This window comes from Cheilinus undulatus, linkage group 4 (genome assembly GCF_018320785.1).
Source record: "Cheilinus undulatus linkage group 4, ASM1832078v1, whole genome shotgun sequence".
Taxonomy (NCBI): domain Eukaryota; kingdom Metazoa; phylum Chordata; class Actinopteri; order Labriformes; family Labridae; genus Cheilinus; species Cheilinus undulatus.
Window position 1 is genome coordinate 7,653,721 of NC_054868.1, and position 22,563 is coordinate 7,676,283.

A 22,563-nucleotide genomic window follows, 5' to 3' on the forward strand; every position below is an offset into this window, starting at 1 on the left:
TATTTAGGCAACAAATTCATGATTTGCCCACAATATCAGCCTCCCTTTATGTCTTAGAAGTATTGTAGGTAAAAAATGGATAAGTAAATAAAATTAGATATAGGGCATGATGAGCGTCTAATGTGATAGTCGCTCCTGTGACTCTCTCACAGGGCAGCACACACCTAGAGCTGTATAGTAAACAACTGACACAACCATGAAATTAACAGATAAAATATTAATGTGAACCAAGATGAGGTGCTGCTGATAGCAAGAAAAGACTTACCTAAGATCCACCATGAATGATTCAGTGTCTCCCTGGAGCGTTGTACATTGCATGTCAAGAGTTCAGTTCAGACTTTCAGTCTGGTTGTTTATCGTGCAGCATAGATGGGGACAAAATGGCTGACCACAGCCTGATCAGCTGCTGACTGGTCAGATGGATTTCTTGCATGTTGGATATTTTGTTCATACTACTGCACACACTCCCAGAGTGAGTACTCAGGCACAAGCAGATTCCCCAACTTTGGGGAATTTTTTCCTGTTCGACAGCATCGTAAATCGGCATGAAAACCAAGATGGTCTGGCTGCAGGCCACTGATGCCAGAAACCGCCACTGCCAGGACAGACATACACGCAAAATCTTTATAATAAAATCAGATTAAACTGCCAGTTAGGGTAAAGGATAAGCTATGTTACTGAAACTTATACGTCAAAACCTGACCTGCAAAACCTAATTACAGAACATTTTATTAAGCAGAGTAAACAGTCTGCTTAAAGAACAAACCTTGTCCTCCACTCTAACACTGCTAACACAGCTAAGGCTTAAGGCAACAAAGCAACGTTAGCCATGTAAGCTACATAGCTACGTAGCCTATCACACCTTTAAAAGTTTTGCAAACCCATTTTTATTAACATAAAATAGCTATGTAGCTAAGATAGATGATGCTAAAGCAAACAAAGCTACACTATCTATGTAAACTTAGCTATGTTAGCTATGGCTACCTATTTAACATTACTACATTAGCCAATTTAGCTAAGTTGCCTGCGAAGCTGACGTAGCTATGTTACATAGAAACGTTAAATTTTTATTTTGGCTTAAGCAATGTAGCTAAGGCTAATGTAGCGAAAGTAAGATATCAGAACTACATTGTACCTGCAAATTGTGCCACTTCAGTCCTGATCATGCTGGTGCGTCTCATGGTAGTCTGCAAGAGGGGCATCTGAGAGCTGCAATCTGCAGATAGACCCATCTCATGAAAACACATCTTTAATGTGTCCTCCCATTAATAAAGGAAATAAAAAAGCAAGGAATAGGCCTACCCACTGACCTTCAGCTGATGTTTGTTATTATTACACTGCTAGTTGTGTTTGCTGATGATGCTGTGCATTTATAACCCTGCAAAGCAGATGGATTCGCCCATTTCTGTGTTTTTAACTGGCAAATCCATCTTGCAGAACTCCCATTTGAGCAGTTTGGGCCCGGTTAGAAAGTGACAGGACCAATCAGGAGTAATAGGCAGTACTTTTGGGTGCGGCAGAGTTGAGACGTAAGCAAGCAGCAACAAGAGACCGGTGCAATTATGGCGGAAGACATTAGCGTGGGTGCTGCTAAAACGTCACTTTTATCAGAACTTGACGACATTTCTTCGTTAAAAGAAGAACAAAGAACAGCAGTGAGTTGTTTTCTTTTCAAAAAAGAAAAAAGTCGTGTACTGACATGTCTACAGTCGCCATGGTTTGCATGATGCACATCTCTATAGAGTTTACTCCTCGTAGTGGCTGTGTCATGTTTTGTTGCTCTTATTGGCCCGTAAAGATGTGACAGACAGAATGTTCATCCAGTCACCCTCTGAGTTTTTTTCACTGGCTCTGCCCTTTCCCAAACACAGTCCATAGGAGGTTTTCCAGATGGATATGTGAAACAAATCCATCTGGCGTGTCAGGTAGTGCATTTGTGGATGTGAAAGAGATGGTGAGAGCAGTTTTGAAGACAGTAAGTCTGACTTCACCTTCAACCATGTGTGAGAAACTCCATTTTTTTTACAGTATGACCACTAAGGTTAAGTACGACTGTCAGACCGTAGAGTGTGAGCATACAAATCGTGCATAATAGTAGTAAGCGATTCAGTCATACAGCGTGAGCTGACATTACACCATGATTGCTTAGGAATCAGCTTGAAATCTCACAGTGTTTGCCCAACTTTACACGTTTAGAGGAGAAGATTTGCAATTTTGTTTTTCATTAAGCAACACAAAAGTGACCGCATGCCATGCTTCAAGTCACTAAGATTTAAAAGGAACCCCGCATGATCAGACCAGTTCATCTTGTTGGATAGATAGTTGTATCTCTCATATACATATTGAACGAAAAAAACTCACTAGGTATCTGCATTTTGAGTAATTTGAGTTTATAAATTCACCAGGAGGCCACCATTCGCTGTGATGTCACAGTTCCGCAGCACTCCCCATTTCTATGCAGTAACTGCTGTTGTATACTGGCAGCCACAGTAACGACTGCGTCTCAGAGACGCAGCACATCTTACGCAGGGAGAATTCTAAAATTTAAGGTGTCTTCTATTTTTTATTTGCAACAGGAGTGGTTACAGGAAAACAATAAATGTAGAGCCATACTTACCTTCTTGTAGCAAATAGTTCTGTCCATATCTGCAGAATCTGTTTGAAATCCTTTTCCTGATGAGCCAGATAAAGGCCCCGAGCTAAAATGCATCTGTTTAATGAAGTTGTTCCCCAAACATTGACTCTTTATGAAGCTTTCTGTTTCCACACGGTTCAGGTAGAGATAAGCACAGAACAAAAGCACTTCTGGTTTGTGCTTTTCAAAGTAAAAGTCCACATAAGCATTTCTTTGGAGAAACTCTGTTTGTATGTACATACTGCTTTTATTTTGAAAAGCTCCCTGCACACTTCATAAACACTGAATCCAGTCACTTGCAGGGAGCTTTATTGAGGTAAAACTAGGAGGAATGACAGAGCTTTGACAGCAGGGAGACAAAAACAACACGCAGTAAACTTGTGTCTGGTATGACAGCTGCAAGCAAAAAAACATCTGAAAAATTGTTAATAGCAACGGCAAAGATCACTGCGGCACTGTGACGTCACACGGACCGAAACATGACAGCCTCCTGGTGAGTTTATGAGCTCAAATTTACTCAAACTGTAGATATCTGGGATATTTTTTGAGTTTTTTAGTTCAATATACATTTTAAAGATACAAATATCTATCCAACAAGATATACTTGTCTGATCATGCAGGGTTCCTTTTAACATCCTGCAATGTGACTACACCCTTTGCACATATTATCATACTTACTACCTACTTTGTACTCCAATGTGCAGCTGTTACTTGTGGGTATTACAAGTCTCATCAAACCTGAGTGACTCTTTACTCTGATATCCGGCCGAACTGAAGTCTTTTTCCTTTACAGGGCGACGGGGCGAGGACGAGTATCACTCTGGACTTTGGAGATGGCAACACTCAGACCTACTCTAATGTGAGCTCCATTGAGGACGGGATCAAACACATCTACAAAGCTGTGGGAATCTACCGAGTGACTGCCACTGGGGAGAACAGCCTCGGCTCAGAGACCACAATGCTCTACTTGCATGTGACATGTGAGACAATAAGGAGTTTTGAAAAAACATGCATACAAATGTGTTTTTATTCAGATAGGATTTCTTCTCAGTTTTCCTCCTTGCTTTGCCTTAGTTTGTTTTAACTTTTTTTTATCACATTCAGTGGAATTGCTGCTGTCAGCCTGTACACTGTGTACCACATTCTGTGCTTTATCTCTACAAAGAACATGCCCTCCTCCCATAGCCAGACAAACAAGCAAGATAGAACAAATCCCACTGCACTTCCACTCAAGGCAGCGTATGCTGCACAGACGCCCAGCCCACAGAAGCCCCATATGTAACCAGGCTGACCACCCCAAGTGTATTCAGGGAGTGACAGATGTATTGAAACTGACTTATTGATCAGGGAGCAGTTGCCCCCACCAATCTGTCAATCTGATGTGCCAGCCAGACAAATAGAGCCACTGCAGGCTCACGAGTGCCACTGATGAAAAATAACACACAGATGGCAGCCAGCAGTCCCAGGTCAAGAGAAAATCCTGAACAAAGTCGCCCCCCCCATACTAACTCTATCCCCATACCAACTCACAATTTTTTTCTGTAAATTTGAAACTATTTTTTCCCTTCTTCTTTTTTTGGCACATACTGTGCAGTGCATTAGGTTCACTCTGTGATGTATATGTGTGCCTGAGTAGGTCAGCTGGAGCATATCCATCTCTCAGCTCCCTTTGTGGCGGTGAAGAATAAAGAAGTGAACCTGACTGCAGTCCTGTGGCCCAGCCAAGTGGGAACTGTTACCTACATCTGGTGGATTGGAAATAACACAGAGGTACCGTACACTCAAGACTTTCCCACTTCTTTCTAAGCCTTTACTTCTCCTTGCAATTAAGTAGGTTGCTGACTCTTCTGCTCCGAAAAGTTAGAATCATTACTCCATTCAGCTAATTCTGTGTTTCCAGATTGCAAAAACTACAGCCTAGTTAATCAGCTTTGATAAAAATGCAGAGCATGCAGATGTTTCAGAGGCACAAACAGGTTAATTATTGTCAGGCAGTCTTATGAATCGTCAGTTATTTGCCCTATAAACAGATCCAAGGTACTGGAGCCAGTCCCAGCTGTCTAGGCTAAAGGCCCGGACACCCTGGACTGGTCACTAGTCAATCACTGGTTCTGACAAGAAAAGAAATAAGGATCTGCCAATGGAAGAATCAAGATTTTCTTCTTGGACATCTCAATATGAGATTTTCTTATTTAAATGACCGGTTCAGTCAATAATCTCACGTTGTAGTTTGTTTAAGCATTTATTATGGCAACATCACATGTTTGGATTAATGCTCCGACTTAATCACATCAAAAAAATTTTAACATGCAGAATTTGAGGAGTGATAAGATAACAGCTTAAACCCCCAGTTGGAGCCAACAGGAGGATGCTGGGGTGGAGGTGGATTAAAAGCGAGAGCACAGTACTGATCCAGGGCAGAGCAGAGGGAGAGACCAGAAACATTGCAGCTAAAATAGACCACTAATCTAGGAGGATGTGAGTCGTGTGATTTGATTAAGATGCATGTCAGGTGTGCTCAAGATTATCAACTGAACTTACTCACAGTCGTCATTACAGCTCTTAAAAATTGAGATTCACCGAATTTCAATCAGGATGGATCCCACTTTAAATCAAATGTAAAATAAAATTATTTTGCATTTCAAAACAACTTTTTCAGGCCGTATTGGCAATGTGAATCAATTCTCACCAGCTACTTGATTTGAGACTCAAATGAATACAAAGAGATGTATTTTTATGATATCACTTTAAGACTGATTAAGTGAGTGCTGCAGTACTACACCAGTTTAACACTACCACATTAAGAAATATGCAGGAGTGCATGTACAAAATGACTCACCAGGTTAATAACTAAGCTAAGAGATAGTTTCAGAAATTGTTATTTGTGCTTTTACTTCATAATTTGTACTAACTTGTCTTAAGCTAATGGTAGTTTCTGCACTGTCAAAAAAGGGGAGCTTAATATAAGATAAAAACACTAAATCTGAGAAGAAAGGTACTCAAAACTCGTGAAATTATCTGTCCTTAATAATTATGGACAGATAATTTGACTTAATAAGAAATACTGAAATAAGATTATTAAATCTAGAAATGATAAGTCAGAATGCTGGTTTTAAGCCGAGATTGCTTAAAACTGAACTTCCTACAGCCTAAAAATAAGTGAAGTATACTAAATATAAGCAAACTAATTTCTTCTATTTCTTGCTTTTAGCAAATTGAGCTGAAAAAATATAATAATAAAGTAAAATGTTATCAAATTTAGTGAAAACATATGTAATATCAGTAAAGTATGATCAAGCTGTGTCTTAAAACAAGTTGGTTCATCTTGAAATATCTAAATCCATGTAAAAACTAAACCGTAAAACTTAAAACCAGTTAATATTTTCAGACCATACATCTTAAAGTTTCTACTGAAATCAGGCTATATAATTTCTTTCCAACGTTGTTTTAACGTGTTTGAAGTCAGAAGTCTTCTGATCTATAAGCTTATTTTAAAAGTTATTTACTTAACTGAAGGACTTCCTGACTAATTGAGACTAAAAAAGATATGATCATGCTTGATTTAAGATTATACTGTAAATTTACACACTAAAAATTAGAACTTTTTACTAGAAACTTAAAAAAATAAATAAATAAAATTATCGAACACTTCTTGATCTAAGTTTTTAAATCTTGGTAAGCACCAAAGAATTTGGACAGTGTAAACCATGCTATGTTTTAAGATATGTTATGCTTTTTTATCATTTGGCAAAGGTTGTGATGGAAAGGATGGGAATTATCAGAGATAAAAGTTTGTTTTCATTTTGGAAGACAATAAAAAACTTCTGGTAGATTTAAAGTCACAATATTAGCTTAAATACTACAAAAATAAAATAGCAAAGGGAAAGTTAAAAAGGTGAACTGTGATACCATAAGCTGAAGACTACTTTTGACCTACTGTCTGCAGGATTTTCAAAGTGAAATGAGACCTCCAAAGAAGCGACTATGTCCTTATTTTCCATCAGTGCCTCACTGAAGCAGCTGGTTACTCAATGCAATGTCACAGCATAACTACAATGTGCATAAAAGGACACAATAGTACACAATTAAGGCAATTAAAAATGTTGCATTTATCTCAGATCATCAAATAACAGTCTCCACAACGTAAGTAAAATTAACACCAGACCAGCTCCTGATGCGTTCAGCCATTATCATTCAACTCTCTTGGAATTCTTGACCACAGGAAATTGATTCTGCTTCAACTGTATCCTCATTTAAACACAGACTTAAAACTACTTTAATTGCACAATGTTTTGGCTTGATTTCTGTTGACTTGGGCATGTCTTGGACTGTATGTAGGAATCTTCATGTGTTTCTCTAATGTGTTTTTATTAAGGTTTTTGTTTTATGTATGCAGTCTACTTTTGCTCTTAAAGCACATTGAGTCTACAGTGCTGTAAGCATCCCCCCTCCTGATTTCTCATTTCTTTCATGTTTGTCACACTGAAATATTTCAGATCATCCAACAAATTGAAATGTTAGACAAAGACAACCTGAGTAAATACAAATTGTTGATAATATCATTTATTAACAGAGAAAAGCCAATCAAGAATCAAGATACCCCTAAAACAGAACCTGTCTAACAAAGTGAAGTGGGCTGGAAGATTTCAGAAAGCAACACATCATGGCGCCATCTAAAGAACTTCAAATCAGTCATTGATATCTACCAGGTTGGAGAGGGTAACAAAGCCATTTCCAAGGCTTTGGGACTCCAGCAAACCACTGTGAGAGCCATTATCCACAAATGAAGAAAACTTGGAACAGTGCTGAACATTCCAAGGAGTGGCCAGTCAACCAAAATGACTCCAAGAGCCCATCAACGACTCATCCAGGAGCTCACAAAAGATCCCAAAATAACATTTCAAGCCCTGCCAGCCTCACTTGACTCAGTTAAGGTCAGAGTTCATGATTCAACAATAAGAAAGAGACTGGGCAAGAATGGCATCTATGGGAGAGTTACTAGGCCAAAACCACTGCTAACCAAAAGGCTTGTCTAACATTAGACAAAAATGTCTCGATGATCCCAAAGATGTTTGGGAAAATATTCAGTAGACTAAAGAGACAACAGCTGAACTTTTGGAAGGTGTACAGTATGTTAAACTAACATAGCATTTCATAAAAAGAGCATTTTACCAGCAGTCAAACAAGGTGGTGGTAGTGTGATGGTCTGGGGCTGCTTTGCTGCTCCGGGACCTGGAGCACTTGTTGTGATTGATGGAACAATGAATTCTGCTCTCTTCCAGAAAACCCTGAAGGAGAATGTCCAGCCATCAGTTCATGACCTCAAACTCTAGCATACTTGAGTTATGCAGCAAAACAATGATCCTAAACACACCAGCAAGTCCATTTCTGAATGGCTTAAAAAATAAAAACTGAGGCTTTGGAGTGGCCAAGTCTAAGTCAGGACTTTATTCTGATTGGGATGTTGTGGCATGACCTTAAACCGGCTGTTCAGGCTTGAAAATCTTCCAATATGGCTGAATTAAAACAATTCAGCAAAGAGGAGTGGGCCAAAATTCCTCCACAGCGATGTGAAAGACTTGTTGGCAATTTTCACGCTCGCTTGCAGTTCCAGCCAAGGGTGGCACAACCACTAATTAGGTTTAGGGGGCAATGACTTTTTTGATGATCTGAAACATTTAAGTGTGAGGAATAAGGATAAGGGAATCAGGAGGGTGGCAAAAACTACTTCATAGCACTGTGCATAATAAAATATTAATGCTGAAAGTCCTAGGAGTGTAACATAAGAAAGACTGAATGTATTTATTTAATTACTGAATTTTCCTCATTTTTATGGTGGATCCATTCATGACTGAGCTGTGGTGGATGATATGAATGGTAACAGATCATCTTCCTCCAGATAAAAAATTTTCCTCTAAGCATTTATATTCCTTGAGTTTGAGATGGATGTTTATACTGTATCTTGCAGAGGCTGTTAGATGATTTTGAGACACTAAAAAACCAACCTTCGTCTCTGTGGACCAACAGATTTAGATACACTGAACACTGAAAGCCCTGAATGTAGCAACGCTGCACTCTCACTATCTGTCTTCATAATTGAGTAAATGTGTTTGTTCAGCACCATCAGAGGCCTTCTGCAAGGACAGCCTGTTATGTCAGGTGGTAATAAACCGCGGCAGTATTAGCATCTTAAAGCTATTTGAAGAACAAATGGAGACGTGAGTAATGACAGGAAGGAGCTGCCAGTGTCACACAGGGAACTCTCTGTGGGCCCGACGCTGTATGAAGCACAGCACAGATTGTAGAAAAGCTCTCAGTGTGTGCGCTCTTGCGAGAGTGTGCAGCAGACTGACACCTCTGTAGTGTAAATAACAGCAGTGCGAGACCAGCCGTTGATAAGGGTCTCTCGCTGGAACCCCCCCCAGACTCTCATACTCTCTATCTCTCTCTTGCTCTCCTCCCCAGCAGCCTCTAATCACCCTAGAGGGAAGTGTGGCATGCACGTTCTCCCGGGAAGGCATCAGTACAGTCACAGTGCAGGTGTCTGCAGGGAATACCATTCTGCAGGACAGAAAAACCATCGCTGTCCACGGTGAGCTGTCGAACTCTGTAACTTCATCTCCACTGGGAATCTGTAGCTCTGCAAACACACCCACAAGCTTTCTCACCACATTTTACATAAAGATACCAATGCTGATGTAGTTTTTTGTTATTGATACCGCGGCAGCTTGATTAGAATTAGAAATTAGAGATTAGAGCCAGCTTTATTGGCCAAATATGCTTACGCAACAAGGAATTTAACTCTGGTTAGCTTTGCTCTCAGTGTACAGCAATTAAACTTTAAATAGCAAAATAAATAAACTGAAGGTAGATGAGATCATTTAAGATAGCTGATTAGTGCTATTATGCATATGAAAAGAGGCATTTTACCACAGAGAGCCTTCTCACTGTATTTGGGTTACAGAGAATAGTTACATTACTCACAATAGTTGAGGATGGTAGATGATTTGAATTACTACTTTGCACAGTAAATACATTAATTGGTGCAAAATGCATGTGAGGTGAGGCACAGTGACCTCTCATACAGTATTTCAGGTACTGTAAATCAGTGAAAGACAGTGCAGGATATTATAATTCAAACAGCTCTAAGGTGCTTGTTAAATTAAGGTTACATTTTCTGGCACACTGTGACTGTTGACTGTTCATCCGAGTGACTCTGTGACTGTTGATTGGTCATCCGAGTGACTCTGTGACTTTTGACTGTTCATCAGAGTAACTCTGTGACTGTTGAGTGGTCATCAGAGTGACTCTGTGACTGTTGAGTGGTCATCAGAGTGACACTGTGACTGTTGACTGTTCATCAGAGTGACTGTGACTGTTGACTGTTCATCAGAGTGACACTGTGACTGTTGACTGTTAATCAGAGTGACTGTGACTGTTGAGTGGTCATCAGAGTGACTCTGTGACTGTTGAGTGGTCATCAGAGTAACTCTGTGACTGTTGAGTGGTCATCAGAGTGACTCTGTGACTGTTGAGTGGTCATCAGAGTAACTCTGTGACTGTTGAGTGGTCATCAGAGTGACTCTGTGACTGTTGAGTGGTCATCAGAGTAACTCTGTGACTGTTGAGTGGTCATCAGAGTGACACTGTGACTGTTGACTGTTCATCAGAGTGACTGTGACTGTTGACTGTTCATCAGAGTGACTGTGACTGTTGACTGTTCATCAGAGTGACTGTGACTGTTGAGTGGTCATCAGAGTGACACTGTGACTGTTGACTGTTCATCAGAGTGACTCTGTGCATCATGCATGTGTTGCATCTTGGTTGGGATGTTCTCAGGTAAAAGTTTATACATACATTTAAATGCAAACCATGATTTTCTGTAGAATCAAGGAAACACATGCTACAAAACAACTTCACACATATGTAGTACAAAGATGATATAAAGAATGCTGCTCATGTCAGCAGTGCTGACCACCACCCACTGATCCTCTTTGCTAGATAACGTCCATTCAGTTTTTTTGTGAGTGAAACCTAGAACATCTTCTGTACAACTTTATTCCTGCTTCTAGATTTATATATATTAAAAAATGCCAAACCACACTGTTCCTAGGAGATGCTCTCAGTGCTATCAGTTTGATGATGTTAGTGTTGGATTAAGAGCATTGTTGCATGAAGGCAATAGTCACTGAGAACAGCTACAGGGATTATTGTTGGCTAGCAGCTGAGTTACAGTTCTACTGTATTACATGATATATATCACATAACATTATATCAAATTGCATTGTAACGTACCATATTGTAGCACATCATTATGTATGATATCATATTGTATTCAGTACAATGTGACCCCACCTCCAGCTCTAGGCTGTGGCACATCAAGACCAGGATGACTCCTTAGTACCCTACTGGCCCCAAAGTTATGCACAAGACTAAAATTGAAAGGAAAAAAGTCCACAAAAGCAACACAAAAACCATTTTTAAAAAAGCATGCCAATAGCAGTACAGATATGCCAATATGAAATTCACCATACCTGTTTAAAGAAAAGTTCAGTAACAACACAGAGTCCACAGATGCCTGTAAGACACTATTCACATATTAGATTTCTTTGTTCAGCTTTGACCTGTTTTATTCTTTACTTTTAAACCCCGGATTATACTAAATTCATTTTTATACCAAAAAAGGGAAAACTTTTAGTGCCTTCACATTAAAGAGCCACTACGGTCCTACATCAGCAGCAGGTCTCTGCTGTCCTCTGATCACAGTTTGTTGCTTGTTGCTCACTTCAGGCTCCGAACCAGAGGAGACTTGGCTTTGAAACGTTCGCTCCTAAACTTTGTAAGTCTCTCCCTTTGGGCTGCAGATCTGTGGACTGGGTGAAAAACTTTGAAGAGCAGCACCTGTTTAGCTTTACCTAGTTTATTTTCACCCATTACTTTTCATCAAATCATCCACATGGTATATCTTATTTCTCTCTTGACAGTATTAATGCATTTATATGTATTTTCAGATGTTACAACCCCCTTCTCCCTCTAAAACAAGCCTGTGATAGCATACTGAACTCATGTCTGAGTATGAGATCACAGAGGAATGTTTTAAAGTCTCTCAGTGTTCATTTATAGTTTAAGTTTAATTTCTCTCCTGGGTTGCTACTGGCAACAATACGTTTCCTAATGTGGGACTTCACAATGAAAGCAATTGAACAAATAACAGTTGCAGACTTTTATTGTGAAGATCTTGTCAGAAATAGCATATTTATCATGCTTTATAAGCTCAAGCAGAGGTTTTTATCACTGCTTCTCCCACCAGTCATGGACTTAAAACAAGCTGTCATCAGTTAATACACCTTTAAACAGCTGTTTAAGCCATTATTAGGGATGCACAATATTTTGGGCGGGTACCAGTATTGGCAGCTATCAAAATTTCTGCCAGTATTTAGATCTAATATTTTGCCTTTGTATTTCAATATACATCGACTGTAAATTTTGTCCATATATACTAAAAAGTTAGTGAAGTTTTGGGCTGGGCAAATACATGAGTCCATGACATCACCAGTCTTGATTGAGAATTACCATTTTTTATACTGAAGGATTTTTAATCCTTTGGCTCAAAGAGGAGAACAAGTTTATTCCAAAAAAAAAAAACAAACCTTGGTTAATTAATTAACTGTGTTTAATACATAAAATCTTTGAGTTTATTTTCCAATTATTTTTTTCTTTTGTCTTTACAGTCCCATAGCTTTTTTTAACATTTAACTGACATTACTGCAGCACACATATTCTTAAAACCAAGGTTGTCCTGAAGAAATGTATGCTCAGAGCTTGGCTGTGCACCACTGGGTTGATGTTTTACAAGCTTTTTAAGGCAAAGAAAAATTCCAAGCAAAACACTGTATCTACAAAAATAGCTTAGAGGAGCTTAGAGGGTTAAATGATGATTGTTTTCTGTTGCAACCTTTATCAATGACTGGTCGGTCATACACTGTGATTGTCCAGAAATGCATAAGTAAACTTGATGCCCCACTTGATGCCCTTGTCATAGAATGATTTCTACGCCGAATTCAGTGCTGGTTTCTACATACGTTTGATAAACGAGAGCCATTGTGACAATACAGTTTTGCACAATCTCATTATTCCAATCCAAAAGCAAACATTAAACGTGACTCTACAATACAAAAACATCACACAACATTCATCTCATCTACAGGTGAAACTATTAGAGCCGACACACACAGTCAAAGAAAACATGAATAAATAATGGTCCAAACTGTTACAGAAACAAGCTAAGCTGGATTTGTCCTCCAGGTGATCCAGGTTGTGCTGAATCTTGAAGCTGATAAATTTAATGTCAGATAAAAAGAAAAATCATCTCACATGCATTAACTCATCTCCCTGCAGAATATTTCCGATCCCATCTGCTCTCCTTTTCATCAAACCTGGACGACCACAACCCCGACGTTGCAGAGTGGAGGCTGGACGTGAGCCGAGTCATCAAGAACGCTCTGATCCAGGTAAAACTCTCCTAAATCTTCTAATGGAAAATGTTTCTTTGACTCTGGAAAATACTGTCCGTGCTCTACTGGACCTCTGATGCACTCTGAGTGCAGCGTGACCTCCCTGAGGCTTTGAGACATGGATCTGACTTTTATGATGACAAATGACAAGTCAAGAAGGAGGAGAGGGGAAATTCCAGTTCAACAGCATGCTGATTACAGCGGCTCACACACGCTCAGAGTTCATGGCCGTACAGTAACGAGTCTGTGGATGCTGAAGTGTACAGAAGAATAAATGTCAGCATGTTTTCCATGTGAGATCTGCTCCTACCTGAAGGGACGCTCAGAGTCAAATGCAATGTGACCTGCCAAGTGTAAAACATTGTTTCAGCCTTCACATTACATGTCAGGTACACATTCTCCTCATTAACTCTCACAACATCCTCATACAGCAACATTTTTTTCAGAGCAGGGAAGCAATCTGCCGGCCTTGCATCATATTTTCACACATTTTGATGCTGCAAAATGAAAATTGATGCCAAAAATACACCCCGGCTCTTCAGTGTTCAGTGAACATGTCTGTTTTGTTTTTTGTTACCAACATCATCTTCTCATGACAACCCCAGCCTGGAAGGCAGAGCATACAAAAAATAAACAAAAATCTAACTTTCAGATGGAAATATGACATGATAGCTCCAAACATTTGCAGGATTCACTGCAGAAAAGCTGTGCAAGAGCTGGAAGTACAGGCTGCAGGAATCACTGACAACATGAAGGAAAAAAAATATTCTATCAAATCAAGCACCTAGCTATTTTAGCAGACAGAATTTTTGCTTTCCCTCATCAAACTCATCAAATACACAATCCATCAACTCCAAAACGCTCTTGTGGACAAGTTGTGACCTGTACATTCACCATGCTATGAAATAGTAACCTATAATTATGTAACATTACGACACATGAAGCAAATACTCAGAACTATTTCTTGAGTGAACCACTGGGCGGAGTGACACAGTGCAGAAGCCTTTGCATTTAACTTTAAAACATCTCCGTCTCGAAATGTTCCATGATTATTTCATAGCGTGGTGAACGTACAGGTCACGACTTGTCCACGAGAGCGTTTTGGAGTTGTGTGCCAGTCACCTGCAAGAAATATTACTTGAAAATGGAAGCGTTCAGGAACAACAACCCAGCCGTAAGCGGTAGACCACATAAAGATCACAGAGCAGGGTCAACGACTGCTAAGGCTGCATGGTGTGTAAAAGTCACCAACGCTCTATTGATTCCAAAGCTGAGGAGTTCTGAACTTCCACTGGCATTAATGTAGGCACAAAAACAGAGTGGCGGGAGCTTCATGGAGTGGGTTTCCATGGCCAAGCAGCTGCATGCAAGCCCCACATCATGTTCTGTGGAGTGACGAATCATGCCTCTCTGTTTGGCAGCCAGATGGGCTCGTCTGAGTTTGGTGGATGCCGTGAGAACGTTACCTGCCTGACTGCATTGTGCAAACTGTGAAGTTTGCTGGAGGAGGGACAATTGTATGGGGCTGTTTTCCAGGGTTTGGGCTGGGCCTCTTCTCCAGTGAAGGCCAGTCTTAAAGCTTCTGCATACCAAGACTTTTTGGACAATGCTATGCTTCCAACTTTGTGGCAACAGTTTGGGAAAGGTCCTTTTCTTTTCCAACAGAACTGTGGACCTTTGCACAAAGCAATGACTTTAATGACATTGTTTGATTATTTCTGTGTGAAAGAACTTGACTGGCCTGCACAGAAACCTGACCTGAACCCCTTGGAGCACCTTTGGGATGAACTGGAACAGAGATTGTGAGCCAGTCCTTCTTGTTTTTTGCAAACTTCAAGTGGGCTTTCATGCATTTTGCATGGAGGGGAGGCTTCCATCTAGCAACTATGACATTAGCCCAGATCAGTGGAGGGCTGCAGTGATGGTCATCCTTCTGGAACTTTGTCTCATCTCCACACAGGATCTCTGGTTTCACTCTGTCATGATGGGACACCGAGTGTAGATTAATGGGAATATAAATATTTCCATTTTTTTTTTCTACTATAGCATCAGACTGCAACATAAGATTTAAGAAAGTGAGTGGGGTCTGAATACTTTCTGAATGACTGTAAATAGTCTTTATAGACTTTTTTGGGGGGTTGGATTAAAGCTGTAAACAGACCTCTCGCATGTTATTTTGGTTTTGGATTACACTAATTAGGTTTAAGATGAACATTTTAAAAATCACACATTCATGCAAGCATAAGCTTTATAAAGGAAATGATCAATAATCTAGTATTTCTAACCACATTTTCTCCATGTTTTTTGCATTAATATTCTCCAGAATTCAGGTAGTTTTGTGTTGGATGTTCAAAATTTCTTCTTATTGTATAGAACTTGCTGTGATTAAATACACACCTTTATTTAAACAGCCCATCCTTGACAAAAAGTGCTATTCTGCTTTTTAATTGTTAAAATGCTTAGAATCAGCTAAGCACATCTGAAAATGTGTCTTGTGATCAATATCAGTATATGACATATTGATAAAATTGAGACATTAAATAATAATAATAATAATAATAATAATAATAATGACTTCATTTATATAGCACCTTTAAAAACAGATGTTTACAAAGTGCTTTAAAAGACATAGCAAAAGCAAGAACTCAGGGATTCACAATATAAACAAATTAGCAATAAATCAGACAGAGAAAGTCTTGATAATCAAACAGAAAGTCCAAACAAAATGAGACACAGATTTCAATGACATTAGCATCACTGAAAGGAAAGCGAAAGACATCGATGATCTTGAAGGCAGTTAAAATACTAAAAGATGAAAATATCTACGGGAAGACAGTATGATATTATATGAAAATAAAATCATGAACACACATATAAGAAGACGATACACATCATTAGCAATACAGCAAAAATAAGAAGATTAACAGCAGATAAAAAGACTAGAAAAACACTTGGAGAGCGCAGACCTCCGCCATTAGCCCTATCTCCCAATATTACAGAATCTTTTAAAAAATTCCTGAATCCAGACTGTGATCCGGATCACTCCCAAAATCTAATCAGTTCTTCCCTATGCCATTTCTGACATTTCCTAAAAATTTCATCAAAATCCGTCCATAATCTTTTGAGTTATGTTGCTAACAAACAAACTAACTACTAACAAACCCTGCCGATCACATAACCTCCTTGGCGGAGGTAATAAGGAACAGGTAAGACAAAAAACTAAATAAGAAAATAAAAATAAAAAATACAAAAAAAGTAAATAAAAATAATAAAAATAAAATAAAAATTGAATGAGATGATATTAAGATGACCATAGAAGGGAAAGTGAAGGTTAAAAGCAGTGAGAGCAACAAAATGAATAAAAGAGTGATTTTAAATAAATTACTTATTTAAATAAATAAGTGAAAGGAAGTGTCACATAAAAGCATTTCTGTAAAAATGTGTTATAACGAGTGATTTTAAAGATGTTACTGAATCTGCGAGCCTTATCTCCTCGGGCAGGTCCATCCAAAGTCGAGGGGTCCTCGACTAAATGTGCCAGAAATCATCAAATCAGGTGTTTTTGGCCAAAAAACATCTTTGCCCTGTATTGTTTGAAATTTTATAAACGGTAAATTAAATCAGAAATTTCAGACCTGGTCTGGTGTACTGATAATTTTCTCACATAACTTTAATTTTTGACTGATTGCTAAGCAAAAATGTATCATGTGTTAAAAGGCCATTCAAAACCTTAAATTGTTTTTTAAAATGTGTAGAAACCCTGATACATCCAGGGCTTCTTGTTGTTTTTCTTTCCTGTTGAGCCAAGCCTAAAACCAAGTTACAAACCAAACCATGACCTCTGTGAGCCATTACACCACAAATGGAAACTACTTCTGGAATATGCTGTTTTTTTCCTGTATTTTATTCTCATGTTTTTTCATCTTCTTACTTATGATTGACCATGGTTATTCTCTGCATTTGTTGGCATGTTCTGCTGCCCAAGCCCCCCCTCCCTGTCCATCTTGACTGTGGTTCACCCAGAGTTCATTTTCAGCTTGGCTGTGCAGTGAAACAAGCATTGCATGGCAGCTTTAAATACCTGATCGTCTGACTTACAACTACAAAAACAGTCACAGTCAATACATTATAGAAGTTTGATATTCTCCCTCTCTAAATCCTCCCCTCTTTCTCCCTTCAGGCCACAGGAGTGCGACAGGATCAGCTTCTGGTCACCGTCCTGCCGGGGTTACCCACAGCAGCAGAGTTTTTCCTCCTCCCTGACAAACAGCTGACAGAGGGGAAACCAGACAAGAGCTCCGCTCATTTAGATCAGGTGAGATGACGACTACTGCTCCATCTGCAGCTGTGTATGCCACATAGTCAAACCTTTCTCCTTCCCTTGACAGTATTTGTGTGGGAGGATGGATTTCAGCTTGTTATCCTCATTCTAATACAGCCCTGACCCCATGTTCAAGTCTGAAGCATTGCTCCCTTTTTTTGTCTCGTTCTCTGAGTCATGCTTGATCCTTTTCTAACAGCGGCGGCTTGTTCAGTAATTGCTCCCTGAGAAATCGTCCCATCTTTAAATTCCTCCTTCCTCCAGCAGATGTCAGTGTTGATCCACTGAAGCATGTCAGGGTCTTTGCATGGGTCTAATTCCAGCATCCGCCTGAGGAATCTCTGCAATAGACTCATCAATAAGCCTGACAAGTATTAACAAGTTATCATGGGAAATGACTTTTAAACCCCCTCCAGTCATGGCATGCGGGGGGGTCGAGGTGGGAGTCGAAGGAGCTGGACAAAGGCATGGTCACGGCTGATCTGCTCACTTAATCACCAGCACATCAAGACGGACCAAATTAGCTCAGAGCTGCATATAATAGATAATGACTGATAATAACGTTGGCTTCGTGGGAAGAGTTTCACGGGAAACTGGGAAGAAAATCAATCTGATTTCCCTCTTCTCCTTCCCTGCTCTCACCTGGTTGATCGCCTGAAAAGATCCTCTCTCGTTCTGCAAGCCAGCAATAAATCTTCATTCAAGGTTGGCAACTTAAACATGTACAGCTTGCTCTGCTTATTACAAGCTATAATAGACTTACTGACCCTGGTATACAGTGAGAAAAAGAAATTAGTCAAAGCATGGTCTAAATTTAAACTTCTAAGGAATATAAAGGGGAAGATGAAGCTCCACAGAAATTACTCATATCACAATTAATTTGGCAAATGAGGCCCATAAGAAAGATGGAGCAGAGGGAATGGAAGATTTTGTTTAGTTTTGCACATTCATGTTCAATTCAGGTGCGCAGATTAAAGAGGAAAAACTACAATTAATAGGAGACATATTAATTTTTAGTCTCGTTTAAGCCTCAGACTGCAGCTTATTGTATGAATAGCAGGGCTGTCAGGTGATTTATTTTTTAGAACTGTAATTAAGTTTTGATAATAAATCACAATTAATCACTTTTTAATCACATGTTTATCCCCCTGATCCCATCCTTCTTACCCTGTTATTTTACCCTCACCCCCCAGAATGCCTTCTTATCCCTCCATATTCCCCTATTTCCCTGCTAATTCCTCATAGATATCCCCCACTTATTCCCCAGCAATTCCCTTACATTCCCCTTTTATTCCATCCTTACCCCCCCCCTTATTCCAATGTTCTTCACCCCCCTCTGTTCCTTATGTATGCCTTTTTATTCCCCACCAATTTCTTTCTTATTTCCCACTTGTCCCGCCTTATTTCTTTCTTGTTCCATATGTATTCCCTGCCACCTCCTTATTCCCCACAAGTATGTTCCCTTATTTCCCTTGTTCCTGCTAGATTTGGATGTTTAATCACAATTCAACAAACTTTTACTCACATGTTTAAAATTCATATATTCCCTCCTTACCTCCTTATTACCTTTGCCAAGGAGGTTATGTGATCAGGTGGGTTTGTTTGTTTGTTTGTTTGTTAGTTTGTTAGCACCATAACTCAAAATGTTATGGATGTAATTTCATGAAATTTTCAGGAAATGTCAGAAATGGCATAAGGAAGAACTGATTAGATTTTGGGACTGATCCGGGTCACTGTCTGGATCCAGGAATTTTTGAAAGGATTCCTTACTATTAGGAGATAGGGTTATTGGCAGAGGTCTGTGCTGTTACCACTTTACACCAGGAGATGGCAGACATGAGTAACTTCAATCCCAGCAGCATTTTTTGGTGTTTCTATTCAAAGTTTTGGAGTGTATAGAGTTTGAAGACACATGCCCGGTCGAGGAGACGAGTCGGAGCGTAACAGAGAGAAAGACAGCGAATTGTAACGAGAATTCTCGGGATGCTGGGAGGAATAGAGGAATATTCACCCTCTACCAGTCGTCCGGTGAGACCATGGGTGCATCTGTTGGCACCCGTAGCGAAGCCAATGCTTTGCCTCCCCGTGTTTCCATCCCACCGGGGAGGGAGTAATGGGCAAATGCCGTGGTGGGGGGCACATGGGGACGGATCCAGGAATTTTTGAAAGGATTCTTTACTATTGGGAGATAGGGCCTGAGGTCTGCGCTCTCTGAGTGCTTTTCTAGTTTACCCTTGTTCCCCTTTGTTTAACCCCAAATCCCCCCTTCCCATTCCCTCCTGATTCCTTTCCTGCTTATTCCTCTCTTATTCTCCGTTTATTCCTGCATAGTCCCTAATGCCCAATAAATACCTCCACACACACATTCTCCATGTATTATACCTATTCACCACATAATCCACCTTTTTTTCCCCTCCTTATTCCCTGATATTCCCCACTTACCCCCCCCCCATTTAACCCCTTTTCCCTACGTATTTTCGTGTTATTCCCTAGCAATCCCCTTATTATTTCCCAATTATTTCCCCTATTTTTACGTCTTTCTCCCCCTCATAGATACCCTCCTTTTTCTTCCCCTAATCCTGCTGACAGCTGGATTTGGATTTGATTCATGCTCCATTCTGATTCCCTTACTGCATGCCCCCCCCTTCCCCTCTTATTTACCACCTGTTTTTAAATTTCCTCATATTCCCTCTTCCTTTCTTATTTCTACTGAACCATATTTAGATGATTAATCACAATTAATCATGTTTTCTTCTCTCATGTTAAAATCAAACAATTCTCCTCTTGTTCCCTCCTTATTCTCTTAGGATCCCCCTTACTCCCCATTTAATCCACCCTCATTTTTCTCTTGTTCCCTACGTATTCCCCCCACATTCCCTCCTAAGATCCCACCCCTATAGGGCAAAGGAAATATACAGACAAAAATTAAGGTTGAAAATTAAAGCTAACTGTATTAATGTGGGGATTCGAACTGATTAATGTGACTTGCAATAGAGGTCATGGTTCCCTTTTTAAAGGTTTTCTGGGGGAATAATATTTCAAATTTAGACATAAAAAAGCCACAAATCATCACAAAAGAACCACATGTGCCTCAAGAGCCAAGCGTTGAGTATCACTGCTATAATCTAAACATGATATGTGTCCATTATTTTCGGAATTAAACCAACGATTATTCCAAATTAGATTGCTGTTTCTCAGCCGATGTGAGAGCTTTGGAGTGGCAGCTGAATCGAAACTTAAGAAGTAGGTTTGGTTCAAGTATTACTCCCACAGAATTTCATCAACACATTTATATGGAAAAATGCAGAAGAAAAGCTGTTAAAAAGGCATCACTATTCTGTTTGCTAGTGTAGTCAATTTGGTATGCATTTAACCAGCACAGATGTTTATGGAAAGTGTTTGCAGGACTGATGATTCACATCCAGAGATAGATGGACTTAAGGTCCTATGATCATGGCAATGACCTTTTAAAGCATGTAAACTAATCCGGTCTCTCTCTATGTCCCAACAGCTCTCTGAGGTTTTGCTCAGCGCCTTAAACCAAAACCTTGTGCAGTTCACGTTGCGGCCAGGGGTCCAAGTCACAGTTTACGCAGCACACCTATCAGCAGGTAAACAAACATGGCAGCACATGTGGGGTTAGATTCACCCTCCCGGGGCTTTAGTTTTCTGTACTGAGTGGGACTGAACATGAAGTATGTAGACTATCAGGACACCTAGATACAGTAGACAGTCAGGCATATTTTTAATACTTTTGCTGCCCCCTTCAACTAATAACAACCCCTGTGTCTGATTGGCTCCCACCATGTAGCTACACAGAGACATTCAGAGAGTGAGCATCGTTACAAGTATGTGTGCCTCTTCCTATTGGGGATGCTGCTACTGTCCTAAAGGGGCTTATAAGATAAAGAGTAAGACAAGTCCATATATTAAAATGATTCATCTATGATTTACTGAGGTCTCACTTTTCCTCTTGACTGCTCATTGCATGATTCACCTGGTTGTAAATACAGGCTGTGTTGGTTGATGTGCTGCTTATACTCTGTACCTTCTGTCTCCCTGTGTCTGCAGCGCCCCTAGTGGACACCAGCGAGAACCACAGTGGCTCTGCCATGCTAATGCTGCTATCAGTAGTGGTTGTGGGTTTAGCTGTATTTGTCATCTACAAATTCAAGAGGTAACGTGTTCATTAAATGCTGTGTCTATAAAGTCTTGGCCTGATAGAGAGGTGTCGAAAAGGTGTCAGAGCATGCAGACAGCTCGGTAAACAGAAGCTGCCTGCAAGGCTGCAGAGAAGGTTGATAGCTGCTTGTCAAATACTGCTTCGACAGGCCCAGAACTCCTCAGTGGTGGATAGTATTTTCCCACACACATCTGTAGGTTTTATGAGGAAATTCTTGTAAGGTCAGTCTTTGCAAAAGAAATGTCAGTCAGCCGTTAGCAGCCATCGATATGAAGCCCTTTGAGCACAGGCAGTTGACCTTTTATCAAATGTTAAATCTTGTCTCCTAAGCAGGGTGAAGTTCCCATGGAAAGGGCATGACGGGTCAGAAACTTTAAATCAAAGAGGGAAAAAGCTATTCATTATTGCTAGACTATACTACAATATTTAAATATTTTCTACAAATATGGCAGGATTAAGCCTGGACTTATCAACAAGAATACTGTATCAATATATACAGCATATGGATAAAAGTATTTGGTCGCCTGACCATTACACCAACAGGGACTGTATTCAAATCCATGTACTTTAATATTGAGTTAGACCCTTTTATCCAGCTGTAAAAGCCTCCATTCTCCTTGAAAGGTTTTCGACAAACTTCTTGAGTGTTTCTGTGGGCCCACTCATTCTGCAGAGCATTTATGAGGTCAGGCACTGATGTTGGACGAGAAGGCCTGGCTGGCAATCTCCGTTCCAGTTCATCATCCAAAAGGTGCTCGATGGGGTTGAGGTCAGGGTTCTTTCACACAAAACTCATCAAACCAAGTCTTTATAGTCCTTGCTTTGTGCACTGGGGCACAGTCATGTTGGGATAGAAAACTGCTGTCATAAAGTTGGAAGCATAGCACTTTCCAGCATTAAAATTGGCCTT

The 22,563-nt window shown here is 39.9% G+C and overlaps 1 protein-coding gene across 1 annotated transcript in view; it reads left to right on the forward strand.

Moving 5' to 3' along the window:
* LOC121508774 (VPS10 domain-containing receptor SorCS1) overlaps positions 1-22,563 on the forward strand; it is a 330,036-nt gene that overhangs the window by 297,217 nt on the left and 10,256 nt on the right. Inside the window, exons 19-25 of the mRNA XM_041785854.1 lie at positions 3,429-3,615; positions 4,272-4,405; positions 9,104-9,227; positions 13,034-13,146; positions 17,330-17,464; positions 20,982-21,081; positions 21,542-21,647. Coding sequence (XP_041641788.1) covers positions 3,429-3,615; positions 4,272-4,405; positions 9,104-9,227; positions 13,034-13,146; positions 17,330-17,464; positions 20,982-21,081; positions 21,542-21,647 — 899 coding nt within the window. The remainder of the gene's footprint in view (positions 1-3,428; positions 3,616-4,271; positions 4,406-9,103; positions 9,228-13,033; positions 13,147-17,329; positions 17,465-20,981; positions 21,082-21,541; positions 21,648-22,563) is intronic.